Raw genomic sequence first — 16,854 nt, 5'->3', positions numbered from 1 at the left:
TTGTAATCAGAGAGGAGAGAGACAGGAAGCCAGTGGCAAGGATTTAAGGAAGCAGATGATGTTGGAAAGATTGGAAAGATAGAAGAAGGGAGCTAGAGGGAAGAAGAGTAAGTTTCAGTAATCGAGGTGGGAAATGACCAATGCGTGGGTACGGAGAGGGTACTGAGCAAAGACCACCTTCTCACATAAAAGAGGAAGAAATGCCACAATATAGCAAGAAACTGGGTAGGAGAGAGATGGAGAGTGAGAGGAGAATCAGGAGCCTGGGGTGCAGGAAGGACTGTGGAGCCATCAGTAGCGGTAGAGGAGAGGAGCAAAAGGAAAATTTTCAGAAAGATACGGATTGAGGATGTTGGGGCGGGAGGCGGGATGTGACAGAGAGCTGGGGGGAGATACTGGGCAGCCGGGGAGAGCCTGGTCCAGAAAAGTACGTCTGAGGGTCATTCATAGAGGTTGTAGTAGATATCGGGGAGGTGACGAGAGAGAAGAGGAGGTGACCAGAAACAGTCCTTAAGGGCATCAATAGAAAAGGAACAAGGGAAGCTAAAGATGCTTTTTTCAAAGTTAATCTGCTTTATGGGTATCTCTGGAGCCAGGGCCAGCTCTACCTTTTTTGCCGTCCCAAGCAAAAAAAAAAACAAAACCGGCCGACGAACTGCCACCCCCTGAATAGCCGGAATGCCGCCGCTTAGAATGTGCTGCCCCACACACCTGCTTCCTCGGCTGGTGCCTGGAACCAGCCCTGTCTGGAGCCCTGCGTTGGAGTGGATCTGCAAACATAATGCTGCATCCTGGCTGAGTCAGCAGCAGCGGGACTGAAACTGACCTGTGGGTCTCAAAGCATCAGCCTCTACTGACTGAACTAAAAGACTCAGCTGTTAGCTAAGACTGTAGCAGGCTCATCAACCTCTATATGTAGCCTAGCCACCACTAGACGGGGATGGAGCAGCACACTTGGTGCATGTCGGCCACACACAAGGAGGGGATGGAGCAGCACACCGGGTGCGTGTCGTCCACACACAAGGAGGGGATGGAGCAGCACACCGGGTGCGTGTCGGCCACACACAAGGAGGGGATGGAGCAGCACACCGGGTGCGTGTCGGTCACACACAAGGAGGGGATGGAGCAGCACACCAGGTGCGTGTCAGTTGCACACAAAGAGAAGTTTCCTGCACAGGGAAGAGAAGCTGCCCTGCAGCGGTTGGTGCTGTCAGTGCCTCTTTTAAAATTCCACCTGCTGTGTTCCATGTTCTGACGCAGGCCACTGATGCTCATTGGAAGGTAACGGCTTTCAGTCACAGCTGACCAGAGCTGGAGTAGAGCCAGCCATAAAGGTGAAAGGCGACTAGTCCTCTGGGCCATCCAGCAGGCAGTTGTTTAGAAATCCCAGTTCACTCAGGCAGCAGTGCCTCCCAAAAAGTAAATCCAGCCTTTACAAAATGGCAGAAGGAGGAGATTGAGTTGCACTTCCCAAGGTATTGAGTGATGAAGTGAAAGGAGAATAAGGCTCCGTTTGCTCTCCAGCCATAACTGAGCCAGGGAATTCGGTTACCACATGGTGAGCAGTTGTGTCACAGACAGGACTGAACTGTCTGTCAGTATTTGGGTAACGTCTTGGACACTCCAGGGTTTTAACCAGTTATGGAATTGGACTGTAGCTTTGAACTGTTGTAGCTGGATCTTGTGACTCGGTGGTAGCTGTTGGAGTAGATGGGGCCTTTAAGAGCAGGCTGTAGACCAGCCCTACCTGGTGACCAGTGTGAAATGCCTTCTTCCTCCCCAAGCAGAGGGGGATGACATAAAACAGGTCACAAGCGGGAGGAGCCCCATGGCCGTGAGAGATGTTGGGTGTCCCCATTCTAGGGCAGGAGAAGTGTGTGGAGCTGGGGGTTGGCAAAGTACAAGAAATATAAACTTAGGAATTACAGGAAAAAGTGGAGCAAGTTACAGTTAAAGATTGGAACAAATAACCCAGTTATCATTGAAATACCATTATAAACTCTCACCATAGAGACGTCAGGGGTGATTCTTTGATGTTTGTGTTTTCAGCTTGAGCCATTAGGTCTCCTTCTAGAATGACTATGGGCCTGTAAGGCATAGTGTTACGGTTTATAAATCCTGGAGCTGCTGTACCCAAGTATCTTCATACAGTCAATGTGTGTGGATGCCCTAAAAATGTCATCATCCATTTTTTGACTGTCAGATTGGCCTTTCTGTCTATCAGAGTTCTTATACTGTGCTTGACACTGCAGGAGCTGAATTGAACAATGGAATAGGCCTGTTTCTTTATTCTTCATTAAAATATGCACGCAGCCCAGCAAGGTGCTGCCTGTGCACTGTATTTGCAGATCCCACTGAAATCAAAGCATGCTCAGTACTTCACTGGGTTGGGCCGTGTATTCTTAACTAGGACTAAATGGTGCCTTTGCCCTTGTTGTGAGCAGACCAGAAGGAAGACTATGATTTCCAGAGTCCTGGGTTTTCCCTTTCTCCAAGGGGGAAGTAACCTCTGCCAGATCCCATGGAGCACTGCTGCAGGTACACTGGCCATTACTTCCCGGGCTGGGGTTGGAAACATGTCTCCTCTCTCGTTCCCTTCCCTACCCCACCAACATGTGTAGAGGACGAATGTACCAGCTCTGCACAGGCTATGTTCCTCCATGTGCTGCTACCTCCTGCATGGGGTGTCAGAGGATGCCTTGCACGCCCTTACCTCTCCGTGCAGTGCCATAGTTTGACCCTTTATTAGCAAGTGGTCTTACATCTCAAGGGCCTGATCCTGGGAGCCTTCTGAAAGCAGCTCTCACCTTCAAGTCAACAAACAGTGACTGGTGGGGGGGCAGGGTTCAGACATGCAAAGTGAGAACCTGATTCAGTGAAAAGTTGGGAACTGAGGGCAATCGGCATCTCGCAGGATTGGGGCCTAGGGACTTTATCCAGCCTGTTTACAGTCCTTGCTTTAGACCAGTGATACTCAGACCTCAGTGGTTCAGGAGCCAAATTAGCTATCAATGTTACCCAAAAGAGCCACAGTTGTGTGAATTCATTGTTTCATTTACTGTTTTTATTATATACATACTTGTCACAGCAAAAAGAGGGACCAAGTATTCTGTAATTGGTTAATAACATAGTAAAAGCATCCTGATTGGCTAATAACTTAGATTGGTTAATAATCAAATCACAGTGTTTTAATAGGAGACACATTAAAGAGCCGCTTGCCACTCCCAAGTCTCAGTCTGGAAGTCTTCCTGCTTTAGACTGTTATGTAATGTTTATTCGCCCCCCCACCCTATCTTAAAAAGGTGAGTAGGGAGGTGCTGGAGAGGAAGGTAAATGTATCCCCTCCCTAAGTGCTTATGCAGTTTACTAACATATGGCATGAAGGAGCAGAATAACCAGGCAATCACACTAGTTCCTAAAACCGCATTCCTAAGTCTTACTCTTAGGTGCATCTAACACTAAAACTTTTAAGTAGACAAATTTCTTTCAACTTCAGTGTTATTTTGCTTGATAGTCAAATATCCGGCCACATTGCTGATCTGAGCGCCTGGCACATGACCATCCCACTCAGCACGTTTCATCCCTAGGTCACATAAGTGGCTAGCCCATCATTATTGTTAATCTGCAGATGGGGAGCTGAGGCACAGGAAGGGTAGATGACTTGCCCAACTTACTGTTGCAAATCAGTGGCAGAGCTGAGACTAGGAGTTAATGAATGGGGTTATATGACAGGATTGCCTGCAATAGCAGGGGACCGGATCAATGGCCCAGGCCTATGTTCCTAATTCAAACCTCCTGACTGCCAGTCCTAGTCCCTGACTGCTGGACTCTGCTGTAAATCACAGTATGTTTGGATAATAGAGCTGAAAATCTGCTCCTGTGTATTTAATGACAATTGATACAGATCAGTGAAGTTTAGATGGGCTAAGTGGGGAAGGCGTCTAGTTCTTGACTAGAATGAACTCGAATGATGACCCTTGAAGTAGAACTGGAGAGGCACATGTCATTGTTCACAGGACTGGGATATAGCATCTCCTTGTGGATTTTCCCTTGAGGATTGCTGTGAGTGGTACTTTGTGACTGTATTTATTTAATCTCTTCCGTTAAAATAATCCTTAGTGACCCTTACACAACCTGTTCTTTTACCTTTTCTAAACATCTCAGATTTCCTCTGACACACTGCAGCTTATACATTTATGGTGTTGTAACGTGACTTATTCTGATACATTCCCAAGGGGGACAGAGCTCCTCCTCATTAAGGCTTTGTGTAGACTTAACATGCTACAGAGGCACAGCTACCCCTGCGCTGCTGTAGCGCTTCCGTGTAGAGCAGTGGTTCTCAAACTTTTGTACCGGTGACCCCTTTCTCATAGCAAGCCTCTGAGTGCGACCCCCCTTATCAATTAAAAACACTTTTTATATATTTAACACCATTATAAATGCTGGAGGCAAAGCGGGGTTTGGGGTGGAGGCTGACAGCTCGCGACCCCCCATGTAATAACCTCGTGACTCCCTGAGGGGTCCCGACCCCCAATTTGAGAATCCCTGGTGTAGACAGTTACTACAATACGGGGATAGGATCTCCCGTTGGTGTAGGTGATCCACTTCCCCAAGAGGTGGTAGCTAAATTGACAGAAGAATTCTTCCATTGACCTCGCACTGTCTACACCAGGGGTTAGGTTGGCTTACCTACGTCTCTGAGAAACATAGCTATGCTGATGTCCGTTGTCAGTGTAGACCAGTTTGCATTGCTGTATTCTTTGGCAGAGAGGGGTAATTGTTATTCCATAGGTTGCTGTTGGAATGATGCTTTTCTTTTCAAAGCCAACTGTATATGGGACAGATCCTGCTAGATGCTGAGTGCCTTTAAGTCCAGCTGTGGTCAAGGGAAGTTGATGGTCCTCAATACCTTATAGGATCCAGCCCCTGAGGCTGTTTAAAATTGTATTGTCCTCTTTGCAGTTCTCTTTTCTAGCATGTCTTCTGTGTGATATATTTGCAGCTCACACCAATTGAGCCCTGTGTGACTTCAGAGCTAGGATTGCCAACTTTCTAATTGCAGAAAACCGAAAATCTTTGCCTCGCCCCTGCCACGAGGCCCCGCCCTTGTCCCGCTCCTTCTCTGAGGTCCTGCCCCCACTCACTCCATTCCCCCCTCCCTCCCTTGCTTGCTCTCCCCCACTCTTGCTCACTCGCTCAATTTCACTGGGCTGGGGCCAGAGATGAGGCATTTGGGGTGCAGGAGGGGGTTGAGGTGCGGGCGGGGCCGAAGGGCTCTGTACTGGGGTTGGGGATGAGGGATTTGGGGTGCAGGAGGGGGCTCCGGGCTGTGGGGTGGGGCTGAGAGCTTTGGAGTGTGGGAGTGGGAGAGGGCTCTGACTGTGCATTTGAGCTCTGGGGTGGGGCCAGGGATGAGGGATTTGGGGTACAGGAGATTGGGACCGAAGGGTTCGGAGTGCAGGAGGGGGCTCAGGGCTGGGGCAGGTGGTTAGGGTGTGGGAGAGGGTGCAGGCTGCAGGCTCTGGGCGGGAGTTTGGGTGCAGGAGGGGGTTCTGAGATGGAGCAGGGGGTTGGGGCACTGGAGGGGGTTCAGGGTGCAGACTCCAGGCGGCGTTGATCTCAGGCAGCCCTGGGGACAGAGGAAGTCCGTATGGCTCCGGGAAGCGGCAGCATGTCCCTCCAGCTCCTAGGCGGAGGGGCATCGAGGGGCTCTGTGCACTGCCCCTGCCCGCAGGCGCCAGCCCCGTAGCTCCCATTGGCTGCGGTTCCCGGGAGCTGCACGGAGCCAGTCACAGAGCCTGCCTGCCCCACTGCGGCCAACCAGACTTTTAGCGGCTATGCTGACCGGAGCCGCCAGGGTCCCTTTTCAACTGGGCGTTCCAGTCAAAACCAGACACCTGTCATCCCTAGCCAGAGCCTGGGTCAACTGACTTGGGCTCATGCTGGAATCCAGGCCCTGAAACCCCACAAGGGGGAGGGTCTTAGTGCCCAGGCTCCAGCCCCAGCCTGAGCATCTGCACTTCTGTTTTTAGCCCTGCAGCCTGAGCCCCGTGAGTCTGAGTCAATTGAGCTGGGCTCTGAGACTTGGTGCCACAGGTTTTTCTTTGTAGTGTAGACAGACAGACCCCAAGTGACATTTTACCCTTCTCCCAAAACAACGTATGTGTTAATGTTAACTTGGCTGAACAGACATGTCCCTGGGAAACTTACTGATATTGAATGGGAATCCCCATGTAAATGCAATGGTGTGGCTGAGATTTTACATGCGCATTAGCCAGGCAATTCAGCGCTGGATTTCCCCCACTAGAAGCAGTGAGTGCAGTATGGGATAGTGCGCTTAGAACCACAGGGTTAGGAGGGACCCAAGGGTCATCTAGTTTAACCCCCTGCCAAGATGCAGGATTTGTTGTGTCTAAACCATCCAAGACAGATGGCTCCAGCCTCCTTTGAAAACCTCCAGTGAAGGCGCTCCCACAACCTCCCTAGGCGTCATTCCATTGGCCGATTGCTCTTACAGATACAAAGTTTTTCCTGAGATTTAATCTAAAATTGCTGTGCTGTAGATTGAACTCATCACCTTTTGTCCTGCTCTCTGTGACAAGAGAGAACAACTTTTCTCCATCTTTCTTATGGCAGCCTTTCAATATTTGAAGACCGCTATCATGTCCCCCTCAGTCTCCCCTTTTCCAAACTAAACCTACCCTGTTCCTTCAGCCTTTGCTCATATGACTTGCATTCCAGCCCTTTGAGCATCTTTGTTGCTCACCTCTGGATCCTTTCCAGTTTCTCCACATCCTTTCTATGCATTGGTGACCAAAACTGGACACACTACTCCAACTGAGGCCTAACCAGCACCAAGTAGAGTGGTACTATCACTCCCATGCTATGCCACTGTTAATGCAACCAAAATTGCATTTGCTTTTTTTGCCAGAGCATCACATTGCTGATTCATGTTGAGGTTGTGATCCACCACAACTCCCAGATCTTTCTCAGCAGCGCTGCTGCCAAGCCAGTTATCCCCCATTCTGTATTCGTGCATTTGGTTTTTCTTCCCTAAGTGTAGCACCTTACATTTGTCTTTGTTGAATTTCATTTTGTTGTCTTTAGCCCAGTTCTCCAATTTATCAAGATCCCTCTGAATTTTAGCTTTATCCTCCAAAGCGTTGGCAGCCCCCCCCCACTTTGTGTCATCTGCAAATTTGATCAGTATGCGCTCTATTCCTACATCCTGGTCATTGATACAGATGTTAAACAACACCGGACCCTAGGTAACCCATTCCAGTGCTTCACCACCCTCCTAGTGAAATAGTCTTTCCTAATATCCAAACTAGACCTCTCCCACTGCAACTTGAAACCATTGCTCCTTGTTCTGTCATCTGCCACCACTGAGAACAGCCTTGCTGCATCTTCGTTGGAACCCGCCTTCAGATAGTTGAAGGCTGCTATCAAATCCCCCCTCACTCTTCTCTTCTGCAGATTAAATAAGTCCAGTTCCCTCAGCCTCTCCTCATAAGTCATGTGCCCCAACCCCCTAATCATTTTTGTTGCCCTCCGCTGGACGTTCTCCAATTTGTCCACATCCCTTCCGTAGTGTGGGGACCAAAACTGGACACAATACTCCAGGTGTGGCCTCACCAGTGCTGAATAGTGGGGAATAATCACTTCCCTAGATCTGCGGGCAATACTCCTACTAATACAGCCCAATATGCCGTTGGCCTTCTTGGCAACGAGGGTACACTGCTGACTCATAACCAGCTTCTCATCCACTGTAATCCCCAGGTCCTTTTCTGCAGAACTGCTGCTTAGCCAGTCGGTCCCCAGTCTGTAGCGGTGCATGGGATTCTTCCGTCCTAAGTGCAGAACTCTGCACTTGTCCTTGTTGAACCTCCTCAGATTTCTTTTGGCCCAATCCACCGTTTTCCCCATATTCACAGAGCCAGTTATCTCATCACAGAAGGCAATCAGGTTGGTCAGGCATGACTTGCCCTTGGTGAATCCATGTTGACTGTTCCTGATCACCTTCCTCTCCTCCAAGTGCTTCAAAATGGATTCCTTGAGTACCTGCTCAATGATTTTGCTGGGGACTGAAGTGAGACTGACCGGTCTCTAGTTCCCCGGGTTCTCTTTCTTCCCTTTTTAAAATATGTTTTTTTTAATATGCTAACCCTAACCCTTTGCCCTCCTCTCAATTAAAAACATTAACAACTTCCTGAAATGGTAAAAAACAGAGTATTTGTTATAGGCCCCACCTCCTCAGCAGCCAGGTGAGAGGGACATGAGTGTTTTAAACAGCATTAATGTGTCAAGGAAATGATGTGAGGGTTTCCTTCCAGACATGGCAGAGCAGACCCATTTGCTGCTGGGGCTAGCTGGGTGCATGCCAGCTCCGACTGTATTTTTTTTAAATGTATTATTTAGGTGAACTCAAATAGCTTTTCCTTATTCTCCCCTCCTCCTGAGGATCTCACTGATACCATTGGGCAGTTTGGCTCTGAGCGTATTTCCTCTGGTTTCACTGTTATCCGTCCATGCTTTGTAAAGTGGGTGATTATTCAGGAGAGAAATATCCATCCCAAAGAGCTGCTGCCATCGTACCCCATCAGCCCTGGATTGCTAGGGCCAAAATCCCCTGTCCCTGCTCTTCCTGTTGGGCCCAAAAAGCAAAACCGCTGGGCCTGCGTGGTGCAAGATTTGGCAGTAGTGTCAGTGTGTTTGTGTCTCTCGCATGCTGTGCTCCACAGAGGCTGTATCTGAGATACTATTGAAGGGGTTTCCTGGGGCAGGATGAGGGTTTGGTCAATGAATCCTTGGCTCTCTAGAGCCACTGGCTGCCAAGAATGAGGTTCACAGTGGAGGCTGCTGCCACCCTTTAGTGTCTTAATTGGTGCTCACGGCTTGGAATTACACTCAGTCCCACCCCAGCGCTGCAGTCCTTACTCGATCAAAACTCCCAGAGAAAATACACCAGTGATTATGGAAATACTCCGCTCCCACAAGCCCCTGCACAAACACTAACTCATGTTAGTGACGGGGCAGACGGCATTTATGGTGGAGAAGGGAGTGAGATCAGGGAGGCCGTGTGCATGGCTCACCTCTGACATATGTTTTATGCTGGTGTAACTCCATTGTCTTCGGGGGTGTTATTCTGACTTGTTCCAGTGTGAGAGGAGAATCTAGCAGTAGAGGTTTAAAAATTAAAGCCCTGTAAACTAGAACGCTCCCATGGGTCTCCCAGGGTATCTGCAGCCTTACACCTTGTATCATCATTTGCTCTTGAGCAAAGTGACTGTAAAATGCCCATTCTGAGTCCGTGGAGTCTACACTCTGGCCCATGCAGCAAGTGAAAATTGGGCCTCGTACCTGTTGTTGCTGAGGACTTTTAATTCCAAGGATTTTTCTGGCTTTTAAAAATCGCACTGTTGCTTATTCCAGATGAGCTAAGAAATGATGTGAGGATGCCATCCAGCAAGGTTCATCAATCCTTAGGGCCCTCCAAGATGCCTGAAGGATTCCAGAGCAAAGTTGTGGCCCCTCGTAATCCTAAACTTGTCAGAGAGGAAGAAAAGGCTGTTACTGTAAGTACCTAACACATGGCTAGAATATCCGATCAACATCAGCGGTGGGGAGGGACCCCATAGTGCCAGTTCCCACCCCCCACCTTTCCCACAAAGAGGCGGAGGAGGTAATCCCCCCTTTTGTTTTGTCTTCTGACTTCAGGAAGCCACGTCTATGGGATCCAGGATCAATGGATGAGGAAGGGGTGGGTAAGAGGAAAGGAGTGGGAGGATTCTCATCAGCCCTCACCACAGACCTTGCAGTAAAGGAGAACCCCAGCACAACAGCCATCTCCTCAGAGTTTAAACTGGAAGCAGGTCCTTAACTAGTGGAGTGATTCTGGTGATTGGTGCAGTAGGAACTTGCTATGCAAGCCATAGCTTATGAGACTATTCCTGTTAGGCTCAACTCATCCCACCCTGCTGTAAGATCCAGCAGCCCTGGGGAATTTGCCTGGTGTAGGGGCTTCTCCAGCTGGCGCCAAGACACCATAATGGCCCTACACCTATCCCTGCACTAGCCCTTGGGGAATGTCAAGGATGATCTGGGAGAGAAGGGAGCCTGGCCTGAGTGCCACTGCACTCCAGCTATTCCTGGCTGATGTAGTAGCCCCTAAGTGCCTTTGGCAGCTGGGCATAAGTTTGGGTAGTCTTCAGGCTCCTGTAATCTGTGCCCAGGGTTGAACCAAGTCCAGAATAGAGGAACACAGAAATGACATCATGCCAGCTTGCCCTCTCATGAACCCTGTGCCAACCTCAGTTCCAGTGCAGGGATCCACTGGGCCACTGACTTCATGTCACGTGAAGTGAGGACTAATCACGTTATAAAGGGCTTGTAGGGTCAGGGGTCAAATCCAGCCCCTTTTACCCACATGTTTAGTGAATGGGGTTTGCTGTTTGAGATAAGGTGAGCAGGATTCAGCCCAATGCTAGCTCATACCATGGAAACAGCTCTTTAGAGCTCCAACAAGAAGGCAATAAGGACAAAGCAAGATCAGACAACTGCTGATTAAAATTAGATGATCTAATCTTGGGCCTTTCCTTGAACCTTGTCGCTCCATTTCTTTTATGCTTTGCCTTGACAATTCCCTCAGAGAAGTTGTCCCTACATGGGCCTTTGCGTGAGCATTGTGTAAAATTGTAGCCATGGGATTTTACAGGCTGTTTTCTTTTCAAGTCACGTGCTTGAGCCAGCAAAGTTAAAGGAACACCCCCCCGCCCCCAACAAATCAAATTCCTCAGCCAGATGTCATTTCCAATCATGGCTGACAGAGAGACAAACAGGGCGGAATCTCTCAGGTAGTGCATGTATATTCTGCTCGGTATAATTAATTTACCAGTTTTAAATATTTCAGCAGGGAACTTAGTGGAGTTCCAGGACTGCCCTAACGGCTGAGAACACAAATTATTTATCAGCGGCACTGTAACAAGAAAAGCCATTTATATAGCTCTGGCTCCTGTTGTTTTGAATTGCAGCTGACTCCATCTGCCTTCCTAAAGGAGATGTCTCTTACTACGGAGCAGAAGCTGGCTAGTACTCATGAGATGCGGCCACCTCGGATTATTGAGCTTTTAGACATGAGTGAAACCTCCCATCAAAAGGTAGCACTTCCCTGCCCTTCCTTCCAGCTCCCTTTTTCTTTCTATTTGATGTGATGTTTACAGTGATGGAGTACATGGGATTCAACTTGTTTAAATCCTGCACACACTGGGCCTGACTGTCCTCTCAATCACTGATTTCAATGGAGCTACTCCTAGTTTACACTGGTGTAAGTCAGAGGGGTCTCAGGCTCCATGTCTTTTGCGGTCAGAGGGCCAGATTCTGATCTTGTTTCCACCAGTATGAATGCAGAGAATTCAGTTGAAATGAATGGAGTTTGTCTGGATTTTCATTTCTTCTTCTTTGAGTGATGGTCTCTATATGTATTCCAATCATGGGTGCACATGTGTGCCATGTGCCAGAACTGGAAGTTTTCATAGCAGTGACTGTTGACTCGCATGTGCATCATGCGTTTCCCCAAGTTCTCTAGCATTGGAACCGGCGGTGCAGTGTCTGTCACTGGTGGTGAGTGCACCTTCCAGCACTTCCCATGCTTTGGACCTGGCAGTTGTGGACAGGCTGAGGCATGAGAGCAGAAAGCACTCTCATCGGCATAGAAGCAAGTCCCCATCGAGGGCAGCATTTCCTCCCCGAGCCGTGCCAGGTCAGGTGACATGTTGCGTGCTGACACTGCTGCACTTACACCCAGGCTTCCTCGTCTTGAGGGTGAGAGTAAGAAGAAAAAGGATCCAGCGGCCCTGTCGATGGCCCCGATACCCACCGGCCCTGTGCCGTCTCCTGCATTTGCACCGCCTATCCCACTGCTATTTCCGAAACCTTCAGTGCAGCTGTCTCCAGGGACCCCACCACGGTCTTCAGCAGCCTCCAGAGGCACTCCTCGGACCCCTGGCGGTCTGGAGCCCTTTCTCTCCATGGAGGAACTGGAGCTTCCCATACCCACCTTTGCCACTGCTCTCCGGCCCATCACTGTGGAGACAAGCTGGTCCTGCTCCAGCTGGAGAGGGTCATGCCCACACTACACCATGGTCCGTCCGCACTGCTGGCTCCCCCGCTGCTGAAGGCATCTTTGGACTCCGAGGGCTTTTCTGAACCAGAGCCAACATTTTCTCCAATATCCAGGCACAGCTCTGACTCTTGCTCCCGACTGCCTCCACTACTCCTCTGCGGTGTCATAGTTTCACATTGCCAACTATCAGGCTCTGCTGGCAAAATACAATTTTTACACCTACACTTGCAGAGTTCAAGGACAATCTACCCCAAGACCAGCAGCAGCAATTGCAGGCGCTGGTGGATGAAGGGCACCCTTGTAGATGAAGTCAGCCTCCAAATGGTGGTCAATGCAGCTGACACATCCTCGTGCTCACTGGCCAAAGGCGTCCTCATGCACTGCGAGTCCTGGGTACAGTCCTCTGGTTTCCCTCGAGAGGTACAAATGACCACAGAGGACCTCCCCTTTTACGAGGACAAGTTGTTCTATGCTAAGACTGACGAGCACCATCACTCGTTAAAGGACTCGAGGGCTACGCTGGGGATCTATACTCCAGCCGTCAGCACAAACAGCAGCTCCAAGAATTCCACCCCCGGCCATATGCACCCTACCCGCTGTATTAGCAGCGGCACCAGGAACCCCCACGCCAGCACCACCAGTCCCAGCGTCAGCGACCTATGACCTCAGCCACAGCCATTTCCTCGACTCTCACCCACCGGCAACCCAAGGCACGCTTCTGATGTGTCAGTTGAGAGCTGTGAACCCTCCCCCTTGCCATCCGTGGCCCCACACATCTTCTTTGGGGGCCGTCTTGCCCTATTCACCCACAACTGGGACAAGATCACCGTGGACCGTGGGGTCCTGGAAATAATCCACCATGGACACTCCATAAAATTTCTATCATTTCCCTCACCCCACCCCCACCCAGACACCTCCAGGGGACCCTCCCCATCAGTGCCTTCTCCAACAAGAAGCCGAAGCTCTTCTTGCAACGGGCACCATAGAGACCGAAGGCTTCTACTCCCCTTACTTCCTCATACCCAAGAAGGATGGAAGTGCTGCCCCATTCTAGACCTGTGCATACTAAATAGCTTTATCCGAAAGTCCAAATTATGTATGGTGATGCTGGCTTCTATTATCTCCTTCCTCTCCCCCCCACTGGAGCCTGGTTCTCAGCCCTTGACATGAAGGATTGTGTTCAGGTTACGGGGAACCAGGTGAACTAATTCGGATGGGGCCAGGCACTATTTCTCTCACCAGGCGTCAGGCCAAGGTGAGGATACTGGGAATCAGGCAGGTCACAGTACATAGGGCTGGGCGAGCATTCCAGGCTGCAGCCAGGTAGAGCCCAATTGTGCAGATAACTTCCTGTGCCTTCCTTTGGGTTTAAATAGGAAGCTCTGACCAATCAGATGTCCCATTGTTTCTCCAGTCAGGGCCTAGGGGAGGCCTTCCTGATATAGGTTCAGGTTTCATGGTCTCTCTGTAGGTTGTTTAGTACCAAGCTGCTGGGTAAGACAAGGAGGTGAACCCAGGTTGCAGACCTTCAGGGTCATGATACCATGGAGGTTGCATAGGGGAATGCCCCTCTGACAGCTTGGATGCATGCTCAGCAGGATAAACGTTTAAACTTGGTTTCTTGCTCACTATGTAATACCTATTCCAAGAGGATACATTACTGAAGTGTTCTACAGAGCAGAAAATCCCCAGCCGAAACCTGTAACAAATTGGTTGAGAACTATCCTAAATAGCACAGGAAACTTGGAACATATCCAAACTCCAGGGACCAGAAATAATTGACAGCACACACTGACAATCCTCCCCCACCCATGGAGGAAAACCTGGCCCCACTACAGTCAATGGCAAAACTCCCATTGACTTCAGTGGGGCCAGGGTTTCATCACGCAAGCCTTCTCTGTCTAGACCAGTGGTTTTCAACCTGTAGTCTGTGGGTCCGCAGACCATGTCTAAGATTTCCACAGGGGTCTGCACCTCCATTTGAAATTTTTTTAGGAGTTCACAAATGAAAAAAGGTTGAAAACTACTGGTCTAGACTCAGATGTCCCTCGAGGGTCTTGGTGCAGGATGCCTCTTTATTAGAATGTGGAGATGGTACCTGCCTAGACAGATTAAAATATTTAGGGTAACCTAAGAATCTCCTCCTAATATGTGCTGCTTTGCCCCACAACCCGCTGCTCTTTGTGTCAGTGCACGTTGCTGGACATGCTCAAAGAACAGCGTGAAACAACACAGGCTTGAAAGGACAAAGTTGAGTACTCCTTGCTCTGGTTTAAAACTCACCAGAAAAGATTATGTAACCAAAGTTCTGTCCTCATTCAAATCCTCCAGTGACACCAAGGTAATGTGAAATCATATAGCCTTGTCCTCTGTCATCTTTTGTTGAACTCTGAACAGCTGCTGCATTGCTTCTCTCGGTCGCCTTCCTTACTGACAATAAAACTCTCTGCCCTCTAGTCTCCTGGGCCAGATCTTCAAAGGCATTTAAGTACCTTACTCCCATAGGATCCTCCCAGATCCTCAAAGGCATTTAGGCACATAACTTCCATGGGATCCCCAAAGGCATTTAGGTGCCTAATTCCCATGCCTTACTCCTATGCAAGTTAGGCATTTTAAATATCTGAGGATCTGGACCCTGATGTCTTTATATCCGGGTGAATGCAGGCTATAAAGTCAATGAGCAACAGTCATCTCTAGAGTATCTCCATTGGGGTCCTCTGTAAATTCATTGATCTCAGTTGTTCCACGGCTCTTTTGGGGAGTGTTCACTGCAAACCTTATATAATTGCTTATAGAGATGGTCTAGCTTGCATCCTGCTAAAGAGCAATGCAGAATTTGCATTCATGACCCCATTCCTCCCAGCATTTCTGTGTCTATTTACTGAGTGTCTCTTTACATCTTTAGTTCTCTTCAGTTGACCTGGAGCAGAGCTTGTTTCAGCCCTACCCATCAGAGGTGGTATTTCAGAACTATGCCCCTTGTGAGATCTATGAAGTCCCGCTGATTCTAAGGAACAATGACAAGGTAAGAGCCATCACTTGGACCTTTACCAGTCTATGGTGTTGTCTAATTTCTGTAGGTTGTGTACTGCACTGATCACCGTGTTATCAGCTCAGTGTTGGAGCACGACATACAATAAGATGCTTCTGATAGCTATAGTTACAAAGTGACTGTAACCTACCAGCTAAATTTGTGCTCCTAAGTGCCTGATGCTTCAGTGTGTAGCACACACATTTTTCTGCATCTTAAAACTCTGATTTGTTGATGCAAATGGATCTTGCACCCCTATCCTGGGTACTTAGATGTTTAACTACTGCACTGGAAGGCATAAATGCCAGTTGACATTGAAAGGCTTCATGTGAAGGTGTGAGCCTGAAAATCAAACTTTCAGACTGACTAGGTCTAATCTTTCTCATTTGTGTGACCTGCTTTGTGACTGTGTTGCCTAAGGGGGGTAGTATTTGGATTAGGATCCAAATTAGGTTTACTCTGGGTTAAGGGGCCAAAGCTGAGTTAGGGCAAGGTTTGTGTTTGATGGTGCCAAAATTTCATGAATTGTTCTGAACCAGAGTCCAAATGTCGCTCTGGTGGAAGGAGGTGCAAGCTCATTGTCTCCATTGGGGGCTGTTCCTCTGACACCAGGACTGGAACAGGCCCCGGGACTGGGAGAGGAGTGTCTTTCTGGTATTTGGATCTACAACCCAAGCCAAAGGAGCAGGTTCAGTGTGGGGATAGGCTCAGAACCGCCTTTTCTCCTGAAATCCAAAGGGAACCCGTTCTTAGGGTTTGGGTTTGGCCTGTCCTTGCTGTAGCTGCCCCGCACAGTGAGAAAATACCATTTATAAAGTGGTGGTAAACAGCTCCCTGCTTCCTTGATGTAGGCCCTTATCCTTTGATGTGCCAAGTGCCCATTTTTATGACTTTTTAAAGCTCACCTCTTCCTTTTCAAGGCTAATTTTGTCCTCCTTTTTGGTCCCCTTTGTTGACATGGGCCTTGACAGGAAGTGCAGGACATCTTAGGCTTGCCATGTGATGAACTGAAAGAAGAGTTTCCTGCTTGCTGATAACACTCACCCATACACCTCTCATTCCATGGACTCTGCTTAGTCTCTGCTTGAACCACGCAGAGGGGCCTTGTCTCAACCCAGGGAAGATGGAAGTCTTGGGAGGGGTTCTTGGCTCGCTCCTCCTTTGTGTCCCCGCTCATGGAGGGGTCTGTTCCAAAGTAGTTAGCCCGATTAAGAACCACTTTTGGTGATTTCCTTCCTTTGGAGAGCTATGTTTCTAAGGTGGTGCCAGAGTGTTCCGGGCTTCAGCCTTGCACATGCTGTGGCCTTCTCTGTCCTCCCATGGCCAGGGAACAACAGCACGAGCCCATGTGGCCAGAAGGCTCAATTCCTGCCAGTAATTTCCTCTTTGCAGCATTCCCAGTAGGGCTTCTCTGCTACTCGCAGCTAGTGTGCAGCATGCCTGACTGATCAGCCGTACTCTGACTACACCCACCACATGTTCCCTGCCTGCCTACTAAGTGATGGATTGGCATGAACCAAGAGCATCCTGGCTCTGGTCAAGACCTTTTTTAACCTTGTGCTTTAGATGCCAACATTCTTTTTGGGGTTCCACCAGGCCCCCTGGGGTCAGCAGGTTACCATGCTGCTGTGTAGTGACTCCTAGGGTGTCTCAGCTCATCTTCCCCTGGTCTGCAAATGCTCCGTGTTGACAGGTGTCTTCT

At 49.2% G+C, this 16,854-nt stretch overlaps 1 protein-coding gene across 1 annotated transcript in view; it reads left to right on the top strand.

The window, feature by feature from the left end:
* The first annotated feature begins 9,455 nt into the window (after positions 1–9,455).
* The window catches only part of LOC112119564 (hydrocephalus-inducing protein homolog), a 360,821-nt gene continuing 353,422 nt past the window's right edge, over positions 9,456–16,854 (top strand). The window contains 3 exon segments of the mRNA XM_029912025.1: positions 9,456–9,575; positions 11,031–11,156; positions 15,027–15,146. Of these exon segments, the coding sequence (XP_029767885.1) occupies positions 9,456–9,575; positions 11,031–11,156; positions 15,027–15,146 (366 nt within the window).

Source organism: Terrapene carolina, unplaced genomic scaffold, assembly GCF_002925995.2.
Source record: "Terrapene carolina triunguis isolate 2854851 unplaced genomic scaffold, T_m_triunguis-2.0 Scaffold165, whole genome shotgun sequence".
Lineage (NCBI taxonomy): Eukaryota > Metazoa > Chordata > Testudines > Emydidae > Terrapene > Terrapene triunguis.
Note: the sequence above shows the minus strand (reverse complement) of the source record. Positions and strands in the feature narration are given on the sequence as shown.